Source organism: Echinops telfairi, unplaced genomic scaffold, assembly GCF_000313985.2.
Source record: "Echinops telfairi isolate 266 unplaced genomic scaffold, ASM31398v2 ScPeMD7_3533;HRSCAF=4204_0, whole genome shotgun sequence".
In the NCBI taxonomy this organism is placed as follows: domain Eukaryota; kingdom Metazoa; phylum Chordata; class Mammalia; order Afrosoricida; family Tenrecidae; genus Echinops; species Echinops telfairi.
The window spans coordinates 64,392,975-64,411,580 of NW_022107431.1; the positions used below are offsets into that span (position 1 = coordinate 64,392,975).

General features: G+C 41.7%; 1 protein-coding gene and 1 pseudogene across 1 annotated transcript in view; one reads left to right on the plus strand and one right to left on the minus strand.

Annotated features, from left to right (window-relative positions):
* The window catches only part of LOC101660449 (A-kinase anchor protein 7), an 84,025-nt gene that overhangs the window by 55,597 nt on the left and 9,822 nt on the right, over positions 1-18,606 (plus strand). Inside the window, exon 6 of the mRNA XM_045294307.1 lies at positions 15,305-15,452. Within this exon, the coding sequence (XP_045150242.1) occupies positions 15,305-15,452 (148 nt within the window). The remainder of the gene's footprint in view (positions 1-15,304; positions 15,453-18,606) is intronic.
* On the minus strand, positions 3,180-4,850 carry LOC115871011 (annotated as a pseudogene).

The window sequence follows — 18,606 nt, forward strand, 5'->3', positions numbered from 1 at the left end:
TGACAAAAAGATCCCACCACAACCACAAAAAAGAAATGCCTGTAGTTAGTTCAAGGACTATTTGTTGGCCTTTAGGAGTGTTTTCCGGTTGAGTCTGATGGGGTGCCACACCCTGGCCCCAAAGTCTATTTTTGGTATTCCCTGAGGACTTTGTTGCTCTGTTCCCATTGCTGTTCTGTTGCACTCCCTTAGTGTTTTGCCTAGGTGTCATGGGATCAGATCCGGTGCAATTCCCACACTGTGTCTCCAGTGTTGTCCCCTGTAGGGCTATGGATCAGTGAGGGATGTCGTGTCTCATAGTGGGGCTGACCATATGGTCTCTGTGGATTGGCTACTCTGAGTGGGAATATCGTCCTCAAGGCTTGGTGGGCCAGGATGTGCTCCACTCTTTCATTCTCCCCCTTCATTTGCTCCTGTGTGCTCTGATTAAACATGCCCCTTTCCCAGAGCTGCAGCTTCAGTGCTGTCCTCTGAAATAAATTCTTCTGGGGGGAGGGGCAGGTGTCCACGTAGTTTGGATTGGGGATCAGCCCCTGAGACCTCTCCACTGGTTCTCTACTCCATACTGGTATGTTACATTCACAGCTTGGATCACTGGGTTGAAGTTTGGTCCCTCTTTCCCTGTGGAGATATAAACAATACCTTCCCCTTGGGTGGGATAGTGCCCTGTTTCCCTGCTACCCATTTCTTTTTTTGTCCCCCTCCCCCTCTTATTTTTAGTTGGCTACAATATGTATCCCTGGATTTGGCCTGACCCTTGAGATGGCTGATTTTATACTCAGGAGGTTGACCATCACAGTGAACTCTGCAACAATTACAGCTGAATCATAGAATCCAAACAGTCTGCTCCCCTACCATCTTACCCAGACTCCTCATGAAAATGAAGGTCATTTGATGGGAATAACAAAGGCAATGGCTATAAGAGCCACATTAAATCATTTGCAGCATTGTACCAGTCTCTGCACTGTTGGTAATTGACTGTATAGGACCATGATTGCAGTGAAAAGTCTTTACCTCAGATTGGCTGACTCCCAGCCTTCCTCTGTACCATTCCCCAGCAAGACCGCCCCCCCTCCCCCCCCGTCTGTCATTTTTATCTCATTTTCTACTGTGTTTACTTTATAAGCATATATACTCCAGGAGTATATTTCTGTGCATATCTATCCATCTATTAGCACCTTTTCTCAGGATTCTGTTGACTGGTCTAATTTTGATGTCATTCACTGTCTTATGTCTGAATGAGCCTTTATAAACCATTCCTAAATTCAGGAATGCAAGGATATTCTTTCTCAAAGGAGTCTCTATGGAGCCCTGGTGGTACATAGTGTTTACACTTTGGGCTGCTAACTGCAGAGTCAGCAGTTCGAGACCACTCACTGCTCCGAGGGAGAAAAGTGAGGTTTTATACTCCCATACAGAGTTGTAGTCTCAGAAATTCGCAGGGGCAGTTCTGCACTACCCTATAAGGTCACCATGAGTTAGAATAGACTCAATGGCAGTGGATTTTTGGTTTTTTTTAAAGGAGTCTCTGTATTAAATTTGGAAAATCAAAAACCAAATTCCTGTCCAGTGAATTGATTCATAGTGACTCTGTAGAACAGAGTCGCACAGCCTCTTTGGGTTTCTGAGGTTGTAAACTTTATAGGAGCAGATCTGCAAGGCTGTTAGTAGCCCAACCCGTAACCCAGTATGGCCACCAGGGCTTTTAATAAAGTCGAGGGAGCATCCACTTCCTTGTTTTGGTTAGGTTGCTGGTAGACTATTAGCTTGCTCTGCCATCAAGTTGATTCCCACTCAGAGTGACTCTGTAGGGCAGAGTAGAACTGCCTCACAGGGTTTCCAAGGTTGCAATCAATATAGGAGCAAGTTTCCATGTCTTCAAAGTACCACAAAATGCCTGGTGGATTCAGGCCGCTGGCCCTTCCGTGAGCAGTTCAGTGCTTACTCGTACTTCTGTTTACGCTTAATGAAAGGAGGAGCTTGGTCTCAGGCACTCTGGACATCTTGTGCTATTCTGAAACGTCTGTAAGGTTAACATTTTGGCCACATAGGCTTCTTGAGATTTATACATGCTGTGGTACGTCACGCACTCTGCTGGAGCTTGACCCCGGTGAGTGGAGGGTCCCTGTGAGCGGGAGCTGCAAGCCACCAGCCTTGGGTGCCTCGGCGCTGGCCCCTTCTGTTCTGCACTGCAACGAGGAAAACCACAGACAGAGATGCCCACGACACAGTGATGTGGCCAAGGAGCAGAAGATCTCTCATGGTCCACTTGAGAGGATTGGAGGAGAATTCAGAAGAGGGTTTCTAAGTGGATCAAGAATGAGCTCATATGATGACAGACTGAATTCTAAACAAGGTTGCTGTATTTTTCCAGTGCTTGTTACACAGAGCCTGCAAGTTTGAGAACCTCTTAATGACCACAGACAAGCCACTTCTTCAGTTCACAGGGCCATTCCCCAACCCCCAGCCAGTGTCACAAGCCAGTTCTCACTCGTAGCGACTCCAGGACAGGGAAGAACTGTCCCTGTGGGTTTCAAAGACCGTAACTTTTGGGGGGAATCATTTTATTGGGGGCTCATACAATTCTTATCACAATCCATACATACATCCTTTGTGCCAAGCACATATGTACATTTGTTGCCCTCATCATTTTCAAAACATTTGCTTTCTACTTGAGTAGAGCTTTTTACAGGAGTAGAAAGCTGTAACTTTTTACAGGAGTAGAAAGCTTTGTTTTTCTCCGACAGAGTGGCTGGTAGTTTTTTTGTTTTTTCTAGTAACCATATTTTATATTTATTTGTCATTATAGCACAACTGTTTATGCTCCAAAAGAAATAACAAACCATCAAAATGTTTACATTTAATTTTCTTTTAAACAGATTAAATGAAAAAAAGTGGCTTGTCCTGATATTCCCTTTTCAAATTGTTGACACAGATTTACCAGAGAAATAATTATGCATTTTGTTCAACATAATGTATGAAATCTTAGATTCATGCCTTGCTCGATTTCCAAAAATAAATAAATGCGCTCTAGCTCTCTAAACATCAAAAAATAAAGTACAAAAAGATACCTCAGATAGTGAATAGCCCACTCAGTTACTTAAAGCATGTTCTATTCCAAAACTTGCTCAAATTCAAGATATTTACTTCCTGAAACATGAATCTTCATCTTAAACCAGTCAGGCTGTTTCCATGGCAACACTTCGGGACTCTGGCTACCATAAGTCGCATCAGTTGACTGTGGAATTTCTCAATCTTCTTTACATCTTGAGCTTGGTCCGTTCTGTACACCAGACACTTAAGTGGGTCAGCGAGGTAGAGCTTCTCTGCTTGCGGCCGAGCTCCTCCTAGGTCTGGAGCTGGGGTGGAGAAGGGAGGGTCCCGAGACTCAGTCCAACCGCCTACCTATGTCCCCACCTCCTGGGGTCACTGGGGCGTGCTGGAGTCTCAGCCACAAAGAGATGATTGTCCAGCAGCTGGTAGTTTTGAACTGCTGAACTTGAGGTTAACAGGCTAATGCATACGCCACCAGGGCTCGTAGTATAAATGAATGAAATGTTTGTGGCTAGAAGCTGTGTTTCTTCTGGGGTCTACTGATGCCACAGCCGATGCCTCCTGCACCGGCAGGTCATCCAGCATATTCTCTGGGCGGCGCTTGTGAAGTAGCTTGTACCATGAGGAGATGCAGCATCTTCCTTGAGTGGCTACCAAGGAGCCTCCAGTATTAGGACAGGTTAAGAGTGTGCTAACAGAAAGCTACACACCTACAGCTCTCGCAGGTACAGAACTGTAATGTTAGCTAAAATGCTAGGCTAAGGACTTTCCATCATTCCGTTCCCTAGAAGTGTCAAGATGTGCTGAAAGCAAGTCTATAAATAGAAAGGTCGAGGAGATTGTCTAAAAAGCCCCATGGTGAACTGTTTACATGCTTCAGCATACAGTACAAGGTAGGGTGAGCAAAGTTGTATATTCAAATGGACAGCTGGTCTAGAAAACTCTGACACTGTCTTCATTTTACTTAATTAAGTAGTAACAATATAAGCAGTTATTTTTACTGCCCGGACTATCTAGACCGCCCCCCTCCCCCCCGCCATGTGTATCTAGGTCTAGGAATTCGTTCTCATCTTCCTATATGAAAATTATTCAGTATGGAGATACAGCTACCACTTGTCTTATCTATCTGAAAGCAGTATATTATAGTCAGCTATATTGGTGTACGGGGAGAAAGAGATTTTCTGCTGCCCTAAAGCATTATACTGTTGGAAGTCCACAGGAGCAGTTCTACTCTGTCTTGCAGGGAAATCATAAGTGACCATGAATTGGAAACGCCTGGAGGGCAGTGAGCGATTAGCATGCAAGACTCCTTGGTGGAATAGTGGTTGTTTGACTGCTAACCGAAAGATTGGTGGCTTGAAGCCACCAGTGCTCGGGAGACAGATGTGGGAATCTGCTTGTGGGAAGATTAGAGCCTCGGAAGCACCGTGGGTCAGTTCTAGTCTGACTACAGAGGGTGTTGATGAGTGGGAATCAACTTGATGGTGGAATCTGGGTTTTGGTGTTTTAGAATGCTAGATTCCCAAAGTAATTTTCAAAACATGATATAGTGTATATATATGAGTATATCTTATGGATGATAGCTCTTCTTAGAATTTTAATGTAGCAAAGTCAACAGGGAAGAGCTGACTATTCTGTTTTCTTCCCCCTTTGGGGGAAAAGTTAAGTTGTGCTCTCTCCTTATCCTGTACCTCAGTCCAGACTCCACCTCTGACTGACCATTTGTCCTTTGGTTAAATGATGTAAAATACTCTGTGCTTCCGTTTTTTGTCTCTGGGGTCAATAAGACTACCCATCTCGTAGGACTGTTGTGCCTATGAAATGAGTTAATAAACGTTTTGTATACAGTCTGTGTACGTAATAAGTGCTGTGTTAGTATTTTATACAGAAGATGGAAAGCATCATTTTTCCACATCCGACCAAAATAACAAAATTTCAGCCCTATTTTTTCATAACTTCTTACTTTTTCATCTCTTAACTGTACTGACAAGGCTTAGGCGGGATGTCAGGGCTCTTTGGTAAGGCAGAAAGCAGCCTGTGGACAGATTGGGAACAGCAGGAGCGGACGATGGGATAGGCAGTCAGTATGCACTCAAGGGTGCTGGACACTGAGTCTAACAATCACCAGACTGATTCTTGAACCGATTAGCTGGTGTCCCTGAAGGACCCCTCTTCTCTTTCCATCTCTGCCAGCAATGCCCTCGAGTGGCACTGAACCTGAGTGGAAAGGGTCTCAATTATTCTGACAGAGGGGAGCTCAGGGACCAGGGGCTAATCAAGTATCAAGAAGAAGATGGAAATGAAACAGTGCCAATAGTTACAAAAGGTGTATTCAAGAGGTGAAAGCCATTAAGAACTTAAGGTAAATTCTGCATCGATGTAGCTTCCCTTTATTTTTATTTTTTAATTTTTTGACTCCCTCATCTGAGCATTAGGTGCAGTGATCACTAATAATGATCTAACGTTAATTGTTTAGTCACATTAAACACACGGAACTCTTTTCCTCTCATGAATATAAGAGTGCCATTGTTCTTTAACCGGCGGATATCCAAAATGAAAGTCCAGGTTGGTTTGGCTTTTGATTTACATTCTTAATTTTGATTTCAAGTCATTTTCATAGGAGAGTACTTTTCTTTTTCTCCCTCGCGACTTACGTAACAGGGATAAACCATTAGAAAACACAACAGAGCCCGAGGAATGACATGACCCGTCAGTAGGACAATTTCTTGGCCTGTTTATGGTTTGATCATAGAAGTTGTGATTATTATAAACATAGTACATGATCTTTTATTGCAAAAATATCTTAATATCTTAATAAGATTGGCATTTAATTGTTTTCTAGCCACAATTTTATCACAGGAATGAAAGACATATAATACTATATATTTTACTGTTCAGGCCTGACAGCAATGAGTTTTCACATTCAGGTTGTTCACTAGTGTGAATTTTCATGATTTGTGCCTCCGTGCTTCTCACTGAGAATGAAGTTGAATAATGCACGGTGCTCTGTCTTCAGCCCTCTGGTAGACAGTAAATCATGCACACCAGTTAGCTGAAAGTCAATGATACTGAGTGCTTCCTGAGTAAATCATTTTCCTATTTATCAGATGATTCTAAAAATACTCATGATTGCTCTCAAGGGCATTTTTCCCTGTAGTTGGGTAACAAGTTGCAGTCAAGAAGGAAGTTTCTCACAGGCTCATTGTACATTGTTTTGAAGGTTATCAGGGGGCTTGGAGCATCACTGATAGATTTCCATTATCTGTGACTAAAATGAGCCTCAAAGAAAGTAAAACTTCAGAAAATAAAATCTCAGCGATTCATCAAACCGTCTTGCTACCTTTTGCTATTTCTTGCTACTAATTTATTGTTTCCAAATATGACCTTCCTATTCTATTTTCTCTTTCAGTGTCATGGTGTGTAATTGATATTTCAGTTGTATTCTGTATGGTTATAAATGTGAAGACATGAAACATATATGCTGGCCCTGCTAGGTTTATAGCAAAATAATTTTAAAATAAAGTACAAGACTCATAAAATATATTCATAATTTTAGAGTTGTAACACCCTTAGTATGATTTTGTTGCATATAACCCTTATAGTAGTGTTTCTCTAGCTTTGAAATGATCCCAACTCTTCTAGCCTTTGCAGAGCAATATTCCTTGGCTTTAACCATATTTGTAATTTTCTTTTAGCTCGCCTGAAAGGTGATGCTTCAACTGTTGATCTTTCTTTTAGAGAACTCTGGATGGTGTTGGGCCTGTGTGAAAGGGAAGCAGAAAAAAATTATTGGGTTCTAAAGCCTGAAAAATGGCCACCATCCCACCTTTTAAAACTTTATAGAGTTATATAAATATAACTTTGAAGGATGACGTGGCTGGTGTTATTTTGACAACCCAGAGGATCCATTGGGAAAAGAGAGGTTTTCTTAGTCTTACCCTAAAGACATCCCATTTTGACAGACCCATTATTTTCTCAGAATGACAGTCCTTCTATTTATCATAAAACGAATGCATTGCTGGCTACCGTTAGATGGTGAGACTAGCTCAGATTTTACTAGAAACATATCTAAAAAATTCTCCAGAAAAAAACAAAACACTCCAAAACATGCTAATGGTTATAGTGTTAAAGATATTCCCATGGCTGTTGGGTCTGTCCCAACTATTGTTTCCCTCCACGACAGACTGGAACTTCCCCATAGCATTCCCAAGGCTGTGATCATTATGGGACCAGTCTCGTCTTTCTGTCGTGCAGTGGCTGGTGGGTTTGAACCACCCATTATTTTTGGTTTGCAGCCAGATTCTTAAGCACTACACCGTCAGATTCTTATCGATTTCCAGGTGATGATTATTGAAGGTGGTTTCTCCTCAGGGAGCATGTCTTCATTGCCTTCTCAAGTCTCTTTGAACCAGAGTTCACGCTGTACATTATGACTTTAGGAATTATTGTATTTCACCTTCATAAAAATTAGCTCCCCAAGACAAGTGTTGGCAGTCATCTGTAATTCTTGTACAATTCTTGGTGTTTGCGTTCTCAAACCAAATTAATTCTAACCTATTAGAATTACTCTTATGGCTCCCTTATTTATTACTTTTGCCTGACATTTGACAAACTTGTCATTTAAAGAAAAATGACATTTGACACAATTGAATGGGATTTCACTGACTAGCCAGTGCCTTGATGTATGTCTTTCAGCTGAAAGCTCTCCCTTTTCTGCTAAATTCTCATGTGCCTCACTGTCTGGTCTGAAGGAACACCCCATCTAGGTCTGTAAATGAAAAGGGACCACTAAGAACGGCGAGGTTCATTTCTCAGATGTTTCTCTTATTCCTGTAGTCTTACTTCTGCAAAATTTAGACATTCAAGTTCACTAATGATCATAATGACTGTTAATAATGACTGGAAAGATAATGGAATTTCCCCCCAAACTTTTTGAAACCCCTTCATATATATTATTTTGTTGCTAGCTTCTGTCAAGTTGATTCTTACTCACATTGGCCCATGCAACTCAGACGTCCTCATAGGATAGGACTTACTCGGCTGTGTGTAGTGTATGATGTTGCTATGAGTTGGATCCAAGTTGATGGTCCCTTACTAACAACAACAACGTATGGTGATAAAGATGAGACTTTCTACTGCAGACAGTTACCGTCTTGGAAACTCACAGAGGCAGTTCTATCCTGTCCTGTAGGATCTCCATGAGTCAGCATTCACTTAATGGTAAGCAGTTTTTTGCTTTAATTTATGGTGGTGCTGTAGGTGAGGCATTTGGCTGCTAACTGCAAGGTCTGTGGTTCAAACCCACAAGCTGCTCCAGAACATGAAGCTGTCTGCTCCCACAGAGTCTCAGAATTGAATCCATGGCAGTGGGTTTGGATTTTGGGGGGTTTAATCTTTATGAGAGGGAACAGATTAATAGATCTTTGCCTTGTAAAACCTCTGGGAGGGTTGGAACTGTCAACCTTTAAGTTAGCAACTGAGTCCTTAACTATTGCTCCAAACCCAAACCAAAGTCCATGCCATTGAGTTGATGCTGATTCATAGCAATCCAATAGGACAGGGTAGAACTGCACCTGTGAGTTTCCAAGACTGTAACTCATCATGGGAGTAGAAATCCTCGTGTTTCTCCCACAGAACAGCTGGTGGTTTTGAACTGCTGACCTTGAAGTTAGCAGCCTAACATAACCACAACACCATTGCTCTTCACATCTGTTCTAGCATTAATTAAAGGGCAGTTGCTTTATACATTTTTTTAATCAACGAACTCATTTAGCCCACATAACCCTTTGGGATAGGCGGCACTATCAAGCTGCTTTGTTAAGACCAGGAACTAAAGTGAAGGCAGGCACACCGCACTTTGCAAAGAGGCAGAGCCAGGATTTGAACCACACCATTCCGACTCCTCTTAGCGCTATGATCTGCTGCCTCTCTCAAGGCATGCTACTCACCCAATTAAAAGAAATCAGTGTGATCTTGGTAATTGTTGAACTTGGAATGAATAGCATTTGATGTTGTTCATTATTCTCGTCTCGACATTTTATCCTCCTTTGTATTTATGAAATGTATTTCTTGATTGATGCTCTGTGCCAAGCACTGTTCTAGATAGAGGCCACTTGGTATTTACATGATTGTGGGGAGACACAGACCATGACATTGTTGACGTTACATGGAATTGGTTCTGACCCATAGCAACCTTATGCACAACAGAACTAAACAGTGCCTGGTCCTGCGCCCTCCGCACAATTGTTCCTGTGCCGGAGCCCACTGTTGCAGCCACTGTGTCAATCCATTCCTTTTGAGGGCTTCTTTGTTGATGCCTCTCCACCAAGCAAGATGTAACACAGCCGAAGTATGTTAGAAGAAGCCTTGCAATCCTTGCCTCTAGGGTGTGCTCTGTACTTCTGAGACAGATCTGTTTATGCTTGTAGCAGCCCGTGGTATTCTTCTCCAGCACCACAATTCAAATGCCTCAGTTCTTTTGTCTTCCTTATTCACTGTCCAACTTGCATGAGTCAATGCAAAACACAATGGCTTGGGTCAGGCATACCTTAGTCCTCAAAGTAAAATTCTTGCTTTTCAGTACTCTAAAGAGGTCATATCATGACCAGCAATAAGTCAGTAGTTTGCTAGACTATGTATGGTTAGCTCTATGGAAAAATACCACTGCTCAGCTGTCACTTTGCCATACTGTGGTGGCTTGATAGCAGCTGTGATGCTGGAAACTATGCCACTAGTGTTTCAGATACCTGCAGGGTCCTGCAACGTGAACAGATTGAAGTGGAGCTTCCAGCCTGAGTCCACTCACCACCTTCAGAGTCAATACTTCCCCCCTGTGGGGGTTTCTGAGACTAACTGTCTACAGGAGTTGGAGTAGCTGGTGGTTTGGGATTGCTGACCATGTGAATTGCAGCCCAGTGCATCACCACTACATCCCCAGGGCTCCTCCGAGTAAGAAGAGTCTGAAAAACACGTAATGGTGTTGGTGACGCATATTGAAAGTACCGTGGACTTCCAGAAGAACTACCGAGTCTCTCTTCCAGTAAGTACAGCAAGACTGTGCCTTAGCTGCCAGGGTTTCAAGACTTCATTTTACATACTTGGAATGTATTCCAGCAGAGATCTGTTCCTGGGAGAGGACATCATGCTCGGTGAGGTAGAAGGTCCACGAAAGAGAGGAAGACCTCGATGGGGATGGATTGACTCAGTGACCGTAACAAGGGCTTGTAACAACAGTTGTGAGGATGAGTCAAGACCAGGTGATGTTTTGTCCTATTGTCCTTAGGGTCGCCGTGAATTACCACCAACGTGACAACACTAAAACCAGCAACAATCTGAGACAAGAGTACAGACTAAGCGAGGTGGTCTGGTAGGCTCTATTGAGAAGTTCCTATTTGAACAGAGACATAAAGAACATGGGGGTGAGCTGTCAGGATATTTTTGGGAAGGATAGTCCAGGAAGAGGGGGAAGGTGCTATCCAGGCTCTGAGGTGTGCCTGCGCCTGGCATTTTAAAGGACTAGCAAGGAGGCCAGGGTAGCGAGAGCAGTTGGGTGAGCGGTCGAGCATGAGCAGTATGGGGTTGGACAGAACGCGACCTTGGATGCCATGTAGAGAACCTTTGCTCTTCCTTTGAGAGGAATGTGGACATTCTAGAGTGGTCCGAGCAGAAGAGTGACTGATATGGTTTACATTTTTATAGGCTCCTTCTGGTGGCAGAGGAGATGAGGGCGGGAGAGCAGGAGACCACTGCCATAATCCAGGGGAAAGACAGGTCAAAGGTGGCAGCAGTGCAGTGGTGGGCACTGGAAATCTATTTTGAAGGCAGAGTCAAAGTAGTTTGCTTGCGTGTGGAGTGTGAGAGAAAGAGGGGCATCGAGCATGGCCCCCCGGCTTTCAGCCTGAGCAACTAAACAAGTAGAGTTACTGCTACCTGAGAGAGCAAGATTACGAGTGGACCAGTTAAGAGAGGGTGATCTGGATCTCAGTATGAGCACTAGGGGTAAGCATTTCAAAATTAAAAACATCTCATTATTAGGAAATGAATTGTTAACTTTAAAGATAACGGCATGTGATTCAAATTGGAATACACACCTGTGAGGGGAGAGTTACTCCTTCCCATCTCACCTTCTACCGGAATGTGTAATACGCTTTCAAACAGGCAGGATTTGCTTAGTGCTTCATGCTTATCTCCTCTTGACATCATTCATCCGTCTTCCATCATGGACCTTTGACTCATGCAGTAGCACTGTGTCTTGGTAGGCAAATTCATGTTGCTTTTGCTCCTGTGGCTGCCTGTCAGTAGGCCCATTTTTTGCACCCGTTATCAGTGTATCTGAAATTTGAATGAGAGGCTACCTCCAATCTCTGATTCTAGGGGACCCTGGCTTTGGGGTGGAAAACTCTTGTTAGATCAGAGGACGTGCTGCTGAGTGTTGTGGCAGCATGGCACGAGAAGGAGTCCCCATTTAAAAGGATTAGCCCAGAAATCTCCACTACATTTATGAATAAAAAGTCTCCGGAGGCAGGCATAATGATTTTTAACTTCTCCCAAACCAACTTTTGCTTTCCTTTCTTTATGATTTTACTATTCTGTTGGTTGCTGCTTCAGAAAAAAACAATGGTGTGACATTGTTGTTAGATCTTGTCTCATTTCCCAAAGGGGAGGAGAGAAAATCCAGATGAACATCAGCCTACTGTGGATTCGAAGTGGGGGTCAGACATAGCTCCTCTGTCAACCATTTCCCCACTTCTGGCACTCGCTGTCCCTCCTTCCACATTCTCTACTTCAGTGCTGGGTTTGAGAATTCCCTGTGGTGGTCACATAGAACACACAGACTATACTTACAGTTATGGGGTATATTCGAGAGGTATAACAGGATATAATTCAAGATCAAGAATTGCTCGAGATACAGTTCTTTAATCAGGACAGTTTTCCTAGCTGTGCCTGCAGGCTTGCCTCTGCCCCATGCCTTTGGGCTGCGACCTCCGCACTCAAGCCCTGAACATGACCTGGGGCAAGGCTTACAAAGCTCTTTGGCTGCTCCAGTAAGTGCCTAGTCCGGCGCAAAGCCTGAAAGTGTTCTTGGTGCAGGGCCTCTTACTTGTTCGATGATAGGAATTTCTAACCTCGCTTTTGGAATGTTGATATGGGTCTTTTCTTTCTTACATGTTATTATCATTTTATCCTTAGCACCTTATTTTGCTTTTGGTTTGTACTCTTTCTGTTGGGTTTCTCACTTTGTGACCCACAGGAGGCATGCATGATAGTGACAATAACTGATCCAGGGCTTGATAGGGGTGCAGGGGTGGGGAGTGGGTGGGAAGGGCATCTCAGGAATAGAAAATGAAGGCAGGAGGTGGGTGGGAGCACTAGAACTCACTGTGAGTGCACAACTCAGTTTAAAGGTGATTTAACCATGGGGAGGGGGGGCAGCAGAATGTTCTAAAATTGATGTGGTAATGATTGTACAATTCTCATGGATATGATTGAACAATTATTGAATTGTGTGATATATAAGTTAGGTATCAATAAAACTGTACAAAAAGAAAAAAGCAGTTACCAAAAATTATACGGACCATGTAACCCAGTCATGGGATGTAGCCATGGGTGCCAGCTATGGGGCCCAGCCACTGCTTCCCCTGAAGGAAGGCACCTCAGTAGTTCTCCAGTTTATTTTTAAGATTTCCAAAGACTGCCCCCAAAGAGCAAATCCTATAGTGTGTGGTTCTACTTGACACACAGGTTATGGTTTATTGGTCAACACTAAAAACCTGGATGAATAGATGACACCTTCATACATTCTGGTGCTGTCTGCCCCGTGAAGATGTACAGTTTCACTGCAAGTAGGGCCACTGTGACTTTGAATCCCCTGATGGTCGTGGGTCTTGTTCACATGAGATGTCAACACAAAAAAGCTAGCTAGTGAGTAGTACTCATGGCTTAACTACATTCCTACAAGCAAGAAAACAGTACTTTGTGTTTGCACAGGATCAATAAAAATATATAACAAAACTGTAATAACAGTGTGGAGTAATTGAACTTGAATTTTTTGGTTCACTTTTTTATACTAAACACAGACTTCATTAATAATGGGGAGAAAATATATATTATAATGAATTTTAGTAAAATTTATATAATACCATCTGAAAAGTATATATGTGCATAGGAAATACATTCTGAAAGATGTACGCTAAAGCTTTGACATCGATTAATAATAGGATAATATAACATCATTAATGATTTTTCTTTTCTTTTTTTGTTCAAGAGTATTCATATCTTCTCATTTTTAGCAAATAACAAATATCGCCAGGGTAATTTTAAAAGAATAATAGATTAAAAGAAAAGTACACCTGGCAGTCAGTAAACCTACATTCATTGTATTAACCGTTTCAGACCGTGAGGCTGGGCTGCAGGGTCAGTGCAGAGTGTAGTGGCCTGGGCAGACATTCTTCTTCCTGTTTTGGAAAACTACAACCTCGGACTCCTCACTGTAACATTTCATTAGCCAGTTGTTCTTGCTATGAAAGCACGTGGAAAATTAGGACAAGAGATGGGGAAGAATTGCAGTCACTGACCTGGCTGGCCCCTGATTCCAAGAAGTTTTCACCCTTTGTCAGCAGGAGCCCTGGTGGTGCAGGGGTTATGCGCTGGGTTGCCATCCACAGGGTCTGCAATATGAAACCGCCAGCTGCTCCTCAGGAGAAAGATGGGGCTTTCTACACCTGTCAAGAATTTACAGCCTTGCGAACCCACAGGGGTAGTTGTAGTCTGCCTTAAGGAGTCTCCAGGAGTCAGAATTGACTCAATAGCCGAGAGTGTGATTCTTACAGGAGGAGTTTAAAAATTGCATCCATATTCGCAGAACCTTTTTTCCCACTCTAAGATGTTAACATTCCATCACCTTTTTTGAATCACCCATTGTTATTGGAGATGGTTATTGTTTCTTTGACACCTCTTGGATATTTGATAGACTCTATTGTTTCTGAGGTTAAAGAGTACGAAGGTGTGGATGTAACCAGCATAAAGCCCAAGACTCTTTAATGTTGTTTTAGACACCTAATAGCAGGCAGTGGAGCTGTAAAAACAGTGCTACAGCCATTTTATGGTGAGTGTTTTCAAGTGTCAATAGGCAGTGTTATACAAGGGGGTACCCCCCAAAAACCAGAATTTCCCCCCCAAAGGTATGTATTTTAATTTATTTGTTTTAACAAAACAACCTTATCACCTTCAAATCACTCTCCATTACCCTAACACACTTGTCAAATCTGCGATTCCATTCTTGAAAACATTTTTCAAACTCATCTGGCTGACACCTTCCTCTTTTTTTTTTCCTGCGCTCTAACATGTTGTCAAATTGCTGCCCTTTCATGCCCCTCTGCATTTGCTGAAACCAAAAGAAGCTTCACAGAGCAAGGTCGGGTGAGTCAGGTGCACGGGGCAAGAAGAGTGTGTTGTTTTTTGCCCAAAACTGACACATTGAGATGGCTGCATGAGCAGGTGCATTGTTGTGGTGACAAAACCAGTCCCCCATCTGCCACAAATCAGGCCTTTTATGTAATATACTATTATACAATCTTTTCAGAAGATCTAAATAAAAAACTTTATTCATAGCCTTACCTGGTAGAACGAACTTCAAATGTACCATGAGCTGACATTTTCATCCTTTCCAGAAGTTGATGGTCATCGAGAATGAAGTTTGTCATCAATCGACATTTCACCTTTCTTGAAATGAGAAAACCACTTGTCCACTTGAGTTTTTCCTTTAGCACTGTCCTTGTAAGCTGTGTTCAACATCACAACAGTTTCTGTGGCATTTTTGCTGAGCAGGAAACAAAATTTCACAGCTGCATGCTGTTTTCTTAAATCAGCCATCACAAAACATGATGTTCGAGTGAAACTGCTTTCATGAAAAATTCACTGTATACCAAAACCTTAAAAAAAAAATAAATAAAAGTATGTTTATACAAAAAAAAAGAAAAAAAAGAAAAAATTCACTGTGATCAGAGAGAACCTTCCTAGGTGACGCCACTGGATGCACTGACTCAGAGCGAGTTGCTGGATGCTCACCTAGTGGGGAAAAGGTGGACCAGGAAAGTTCTTCTCTGCCTAGTGCAATTCTGTTTTTTTGGGGGGTACACCCTTGTGTATCAAAATGTAGGTAATGTCAGTAATGTTGTATCAAGTACTGTGACTTGGGAAATGGTTTTGGGTGAAATAATTCATTGCTGTGATTTTATTTTGTTGTTTCAAGGGAGTGAAAAAGATAGATCCTCAATTATATGAAAAATTTATCAGTCACAAATTTGGAGAAGAAATGTTACACCGCATAGATCTTTGTTCCATGGAGAAGGAAAAACAAAGCAATGGTTATTATCACTGTGAGTCTTCAATTGAGATTGGTGAGTGGCACTTAAAAATATTACATGTTACCTTTCATTTTGTGATTTTTTCAGAATTCCTTCATTTTTGCAAATCGATGTTTGGTACATGTTTTTCAAAAATGGGATGTATGTGTTTCCCTCAGCGATCTATTTCCTGATTATTACATTTTGATGACAATGTACTTAAGGTTTTATAGACCATGGTGAGTATTTTACTTCTCAGTCAAGACTTCAGTGCCTATCGTTTGCATACTTCTGTGTTTTATGTTAATTTTAAGGAAAGTTTGAAGTGTTGATTCAAGAGTCCTTTCCGTTTAATTATGTTTCATGCATATGGAAAAAGCATTTTCTCTAGGAAGGCCATTGCATGTGCCTGGCCACACCAGGCATTGGCGCATTGGCTGCTTCCAGGGAGGACTAGAACGAGCCAGGACAGAGAACTGCACCATGAGAAGCTGAAGCGCAGGCGGCCTTTGAGGACTGACGACTCACCCCCAGTGTCTTCCCGAAGGAAAACACGTTTCAAGGGGAAGCAAAGACTCACACGCAAATACTTTACCGTCTTATCCGGAAGATGGCATGGGATGAGAGAAACTCACCCACGCTTTAAATTTCCAAGGGGAACATGCATTTAAAATGAGCCTGCTCTGCTGTAATTTGAATTTATAATTTCAAACTAGACCGTATTCCTATAAAATGGTAAACTTCATGACAACGGATTTGTGAACTTAGAAAGTGACATGAAAGTACTCAAAGAAAATAAATATATTTGTTAAAATATTTGGAGGTCAACCAAGATGATTTTTCTTTTCATCAGCTTGAAGAAAATCTGTGGGGAAAAAGAAACAAGAAATCCTAGTAACTGAAGTTTATTGAAGCGTTTAAAAAATACTCAGAAGGCACAATTTTGTTTCCAATGGCTGGTAGAGCTCTTCAGAGATTTTATTTAAAAGTGTTTTACCTTCCAAGATCTTAGCTATCCTAAACAGAAGACTTTCAGTATGTTGTTTGAATTTTATCTTCTAAAACATTTCCAATCTGTTTCAAAGAAGATTTTTTTATGTTTTCACAATCTCTGCAAGAGCTGTCGTCCATCCAAATTTTTATTTTATTAAAAAATTTTTTTTAATTTTAATTTTTTTTCTTCCATCCAAATTTTGAGGAAGACTAAATGATTCTGCTTAGGTTCATTGAAATGGGCAAATTTAGATCTTTCTTGTGTAATGCAGACTTTGGCCAGCTTTGCACATGCTCTCTGAAATGACTTTCGGCTAACTTCCAAGGTTGAATGTAGTACTTCCTTGCCTCTCCTACTTTTATTTGTTAAAAAAGACAAAAACATAATAATGCAATCCCATCAATGCCAAATCAAATTCATTGTATCGAACTGATTCCAACTCAAGGCCCCCTTGAGTAGGTTTTTGACTAAATCTTTATGTGGACAGACAGCCTCCTCTTTCTCTTGCAGAGCGGCTGGTGGGTTTGAAGCACTGACCTAGAGGTTAGCATTTTATGGCTAACCCACAGCACCACTGGGCCTCCTTAAAATAGAGTAATACTTGTAAATATATTGAAGCTATTATGGGAAAGAGTATACACGTTATTATAATTTATCATCTTAATTGCTGTTGGTTAACTGGCTAACTCTCCCCAAATCACTGATCTCGCCACTGCGTTCCCTCTTTTTGTGCCCTTTTCTAGCTTACTTGCTACAATTCTCTCTATTCTAGGCAATTTCTCAAGGTCTTTCCTCCAGGTGATGTATATCTCGCACCCTTTTATAGTTCAGAAGAATTAAACATCTTTCAAACCCATCCCAATCTTGTATCTACATTGACATCATTTAACATAAAAATTTTTTTTGCCTATTAGGAATATTTCTTTTTCGGTCACACTAAAGACTTTAAAATAATATCCATATCTAAAATGTTAACACTTTTAATGAGCATTCTGTTATTTACTTCTGGATAGTCACTAACTCTTTAAATCACTTCCGAATTTTGTAACGGAATAATATGTAGAATCTGTAATACTTTCTTAGAGAGATATAGTTTTCATTTCTTGCCTTGATTTAATTGGCTTTATTTGATTTGAGCCTGACTCACATTTAGTGTCTGCTTCCTGCACCTTGTACTCAGTGTTTTATTGTGTGCATTAATCGAGTGAGCAGGCTTTAGACTCTAGGATCTTTCGTGTTCGAGCTTGTTTACCAAGCTTTGCCTGGAACTACATGTACACGTTTTTCTGGCTTCCATAGCTTTCATCAGGTTTTTATGTTTCCTTTCTCTTAATTTGTTGTAAGTGCAGCGTGAAAGGGCACTGGATCCTACAACACTGGTTTTCTGTTCAGCTCTCTGTGTGATGTTGCTTGATGTTACCGGTAGGTGGCATCCCGTCAGCTCTGGCTCATAGTGACCCTGTGTTTAACAGAGCGGACTGCTGTGTGCTCCCGCACCATCTTCCCGCACCATCTTCACAATTGCTCGATGTTTCTGCCCGTTTTTGCAGCAACTGTGTCAGTGCATCTTGTGCAGCGTCTTCCCTTTTTTGACAGACAGGGACTGGGTTCTCCTGATAACATGTCCAGAACGTGTTAGACGACCTCACCATCCTCACGATTGAGGAGCATTCTGTCTGTGCTTTCTCCAAGACAGATTGTTTGTTCCGGAAGTCCTTGATACATTCAACACCATAATTACCATCAGTTCTTCTCATGTCTTCCTGAATCCTTATTCAACGTCCACATGCACATGAGACGCTTGGAAATAGCATGGCATTAAGGTACACCTTAGTCCTCAAAGTGATAGCTCTGCTTCCTAACGCTTTAAAAAGTCTTGTGCAGCAGGGCTGCCCTCTGCAGTATGCCATTTGGTTCCTTGACTCTGCTTCCCTGCGTGTTCATTGTGAATCCAAGCCATCCCCTGACAACGTCAACCTTTTCTCCTTTAATCATGATGTTGTCTGTTGATTTGGTTGTGAAGATTTTGGTTTTCTTTACACTGACTTGAGATCCTTACTGAAGCTATGCCTTTAATCTTCATTAGTATATGTTTACATAAGATATTAAAAACAATGACAGTATGCTTAATTTCCAAGATTTTAATTACTTTTTTGCCACATTTTTCGGTTTTACTTTATGCTTCAGAGATAACCATTCCTTTACTGACATCTG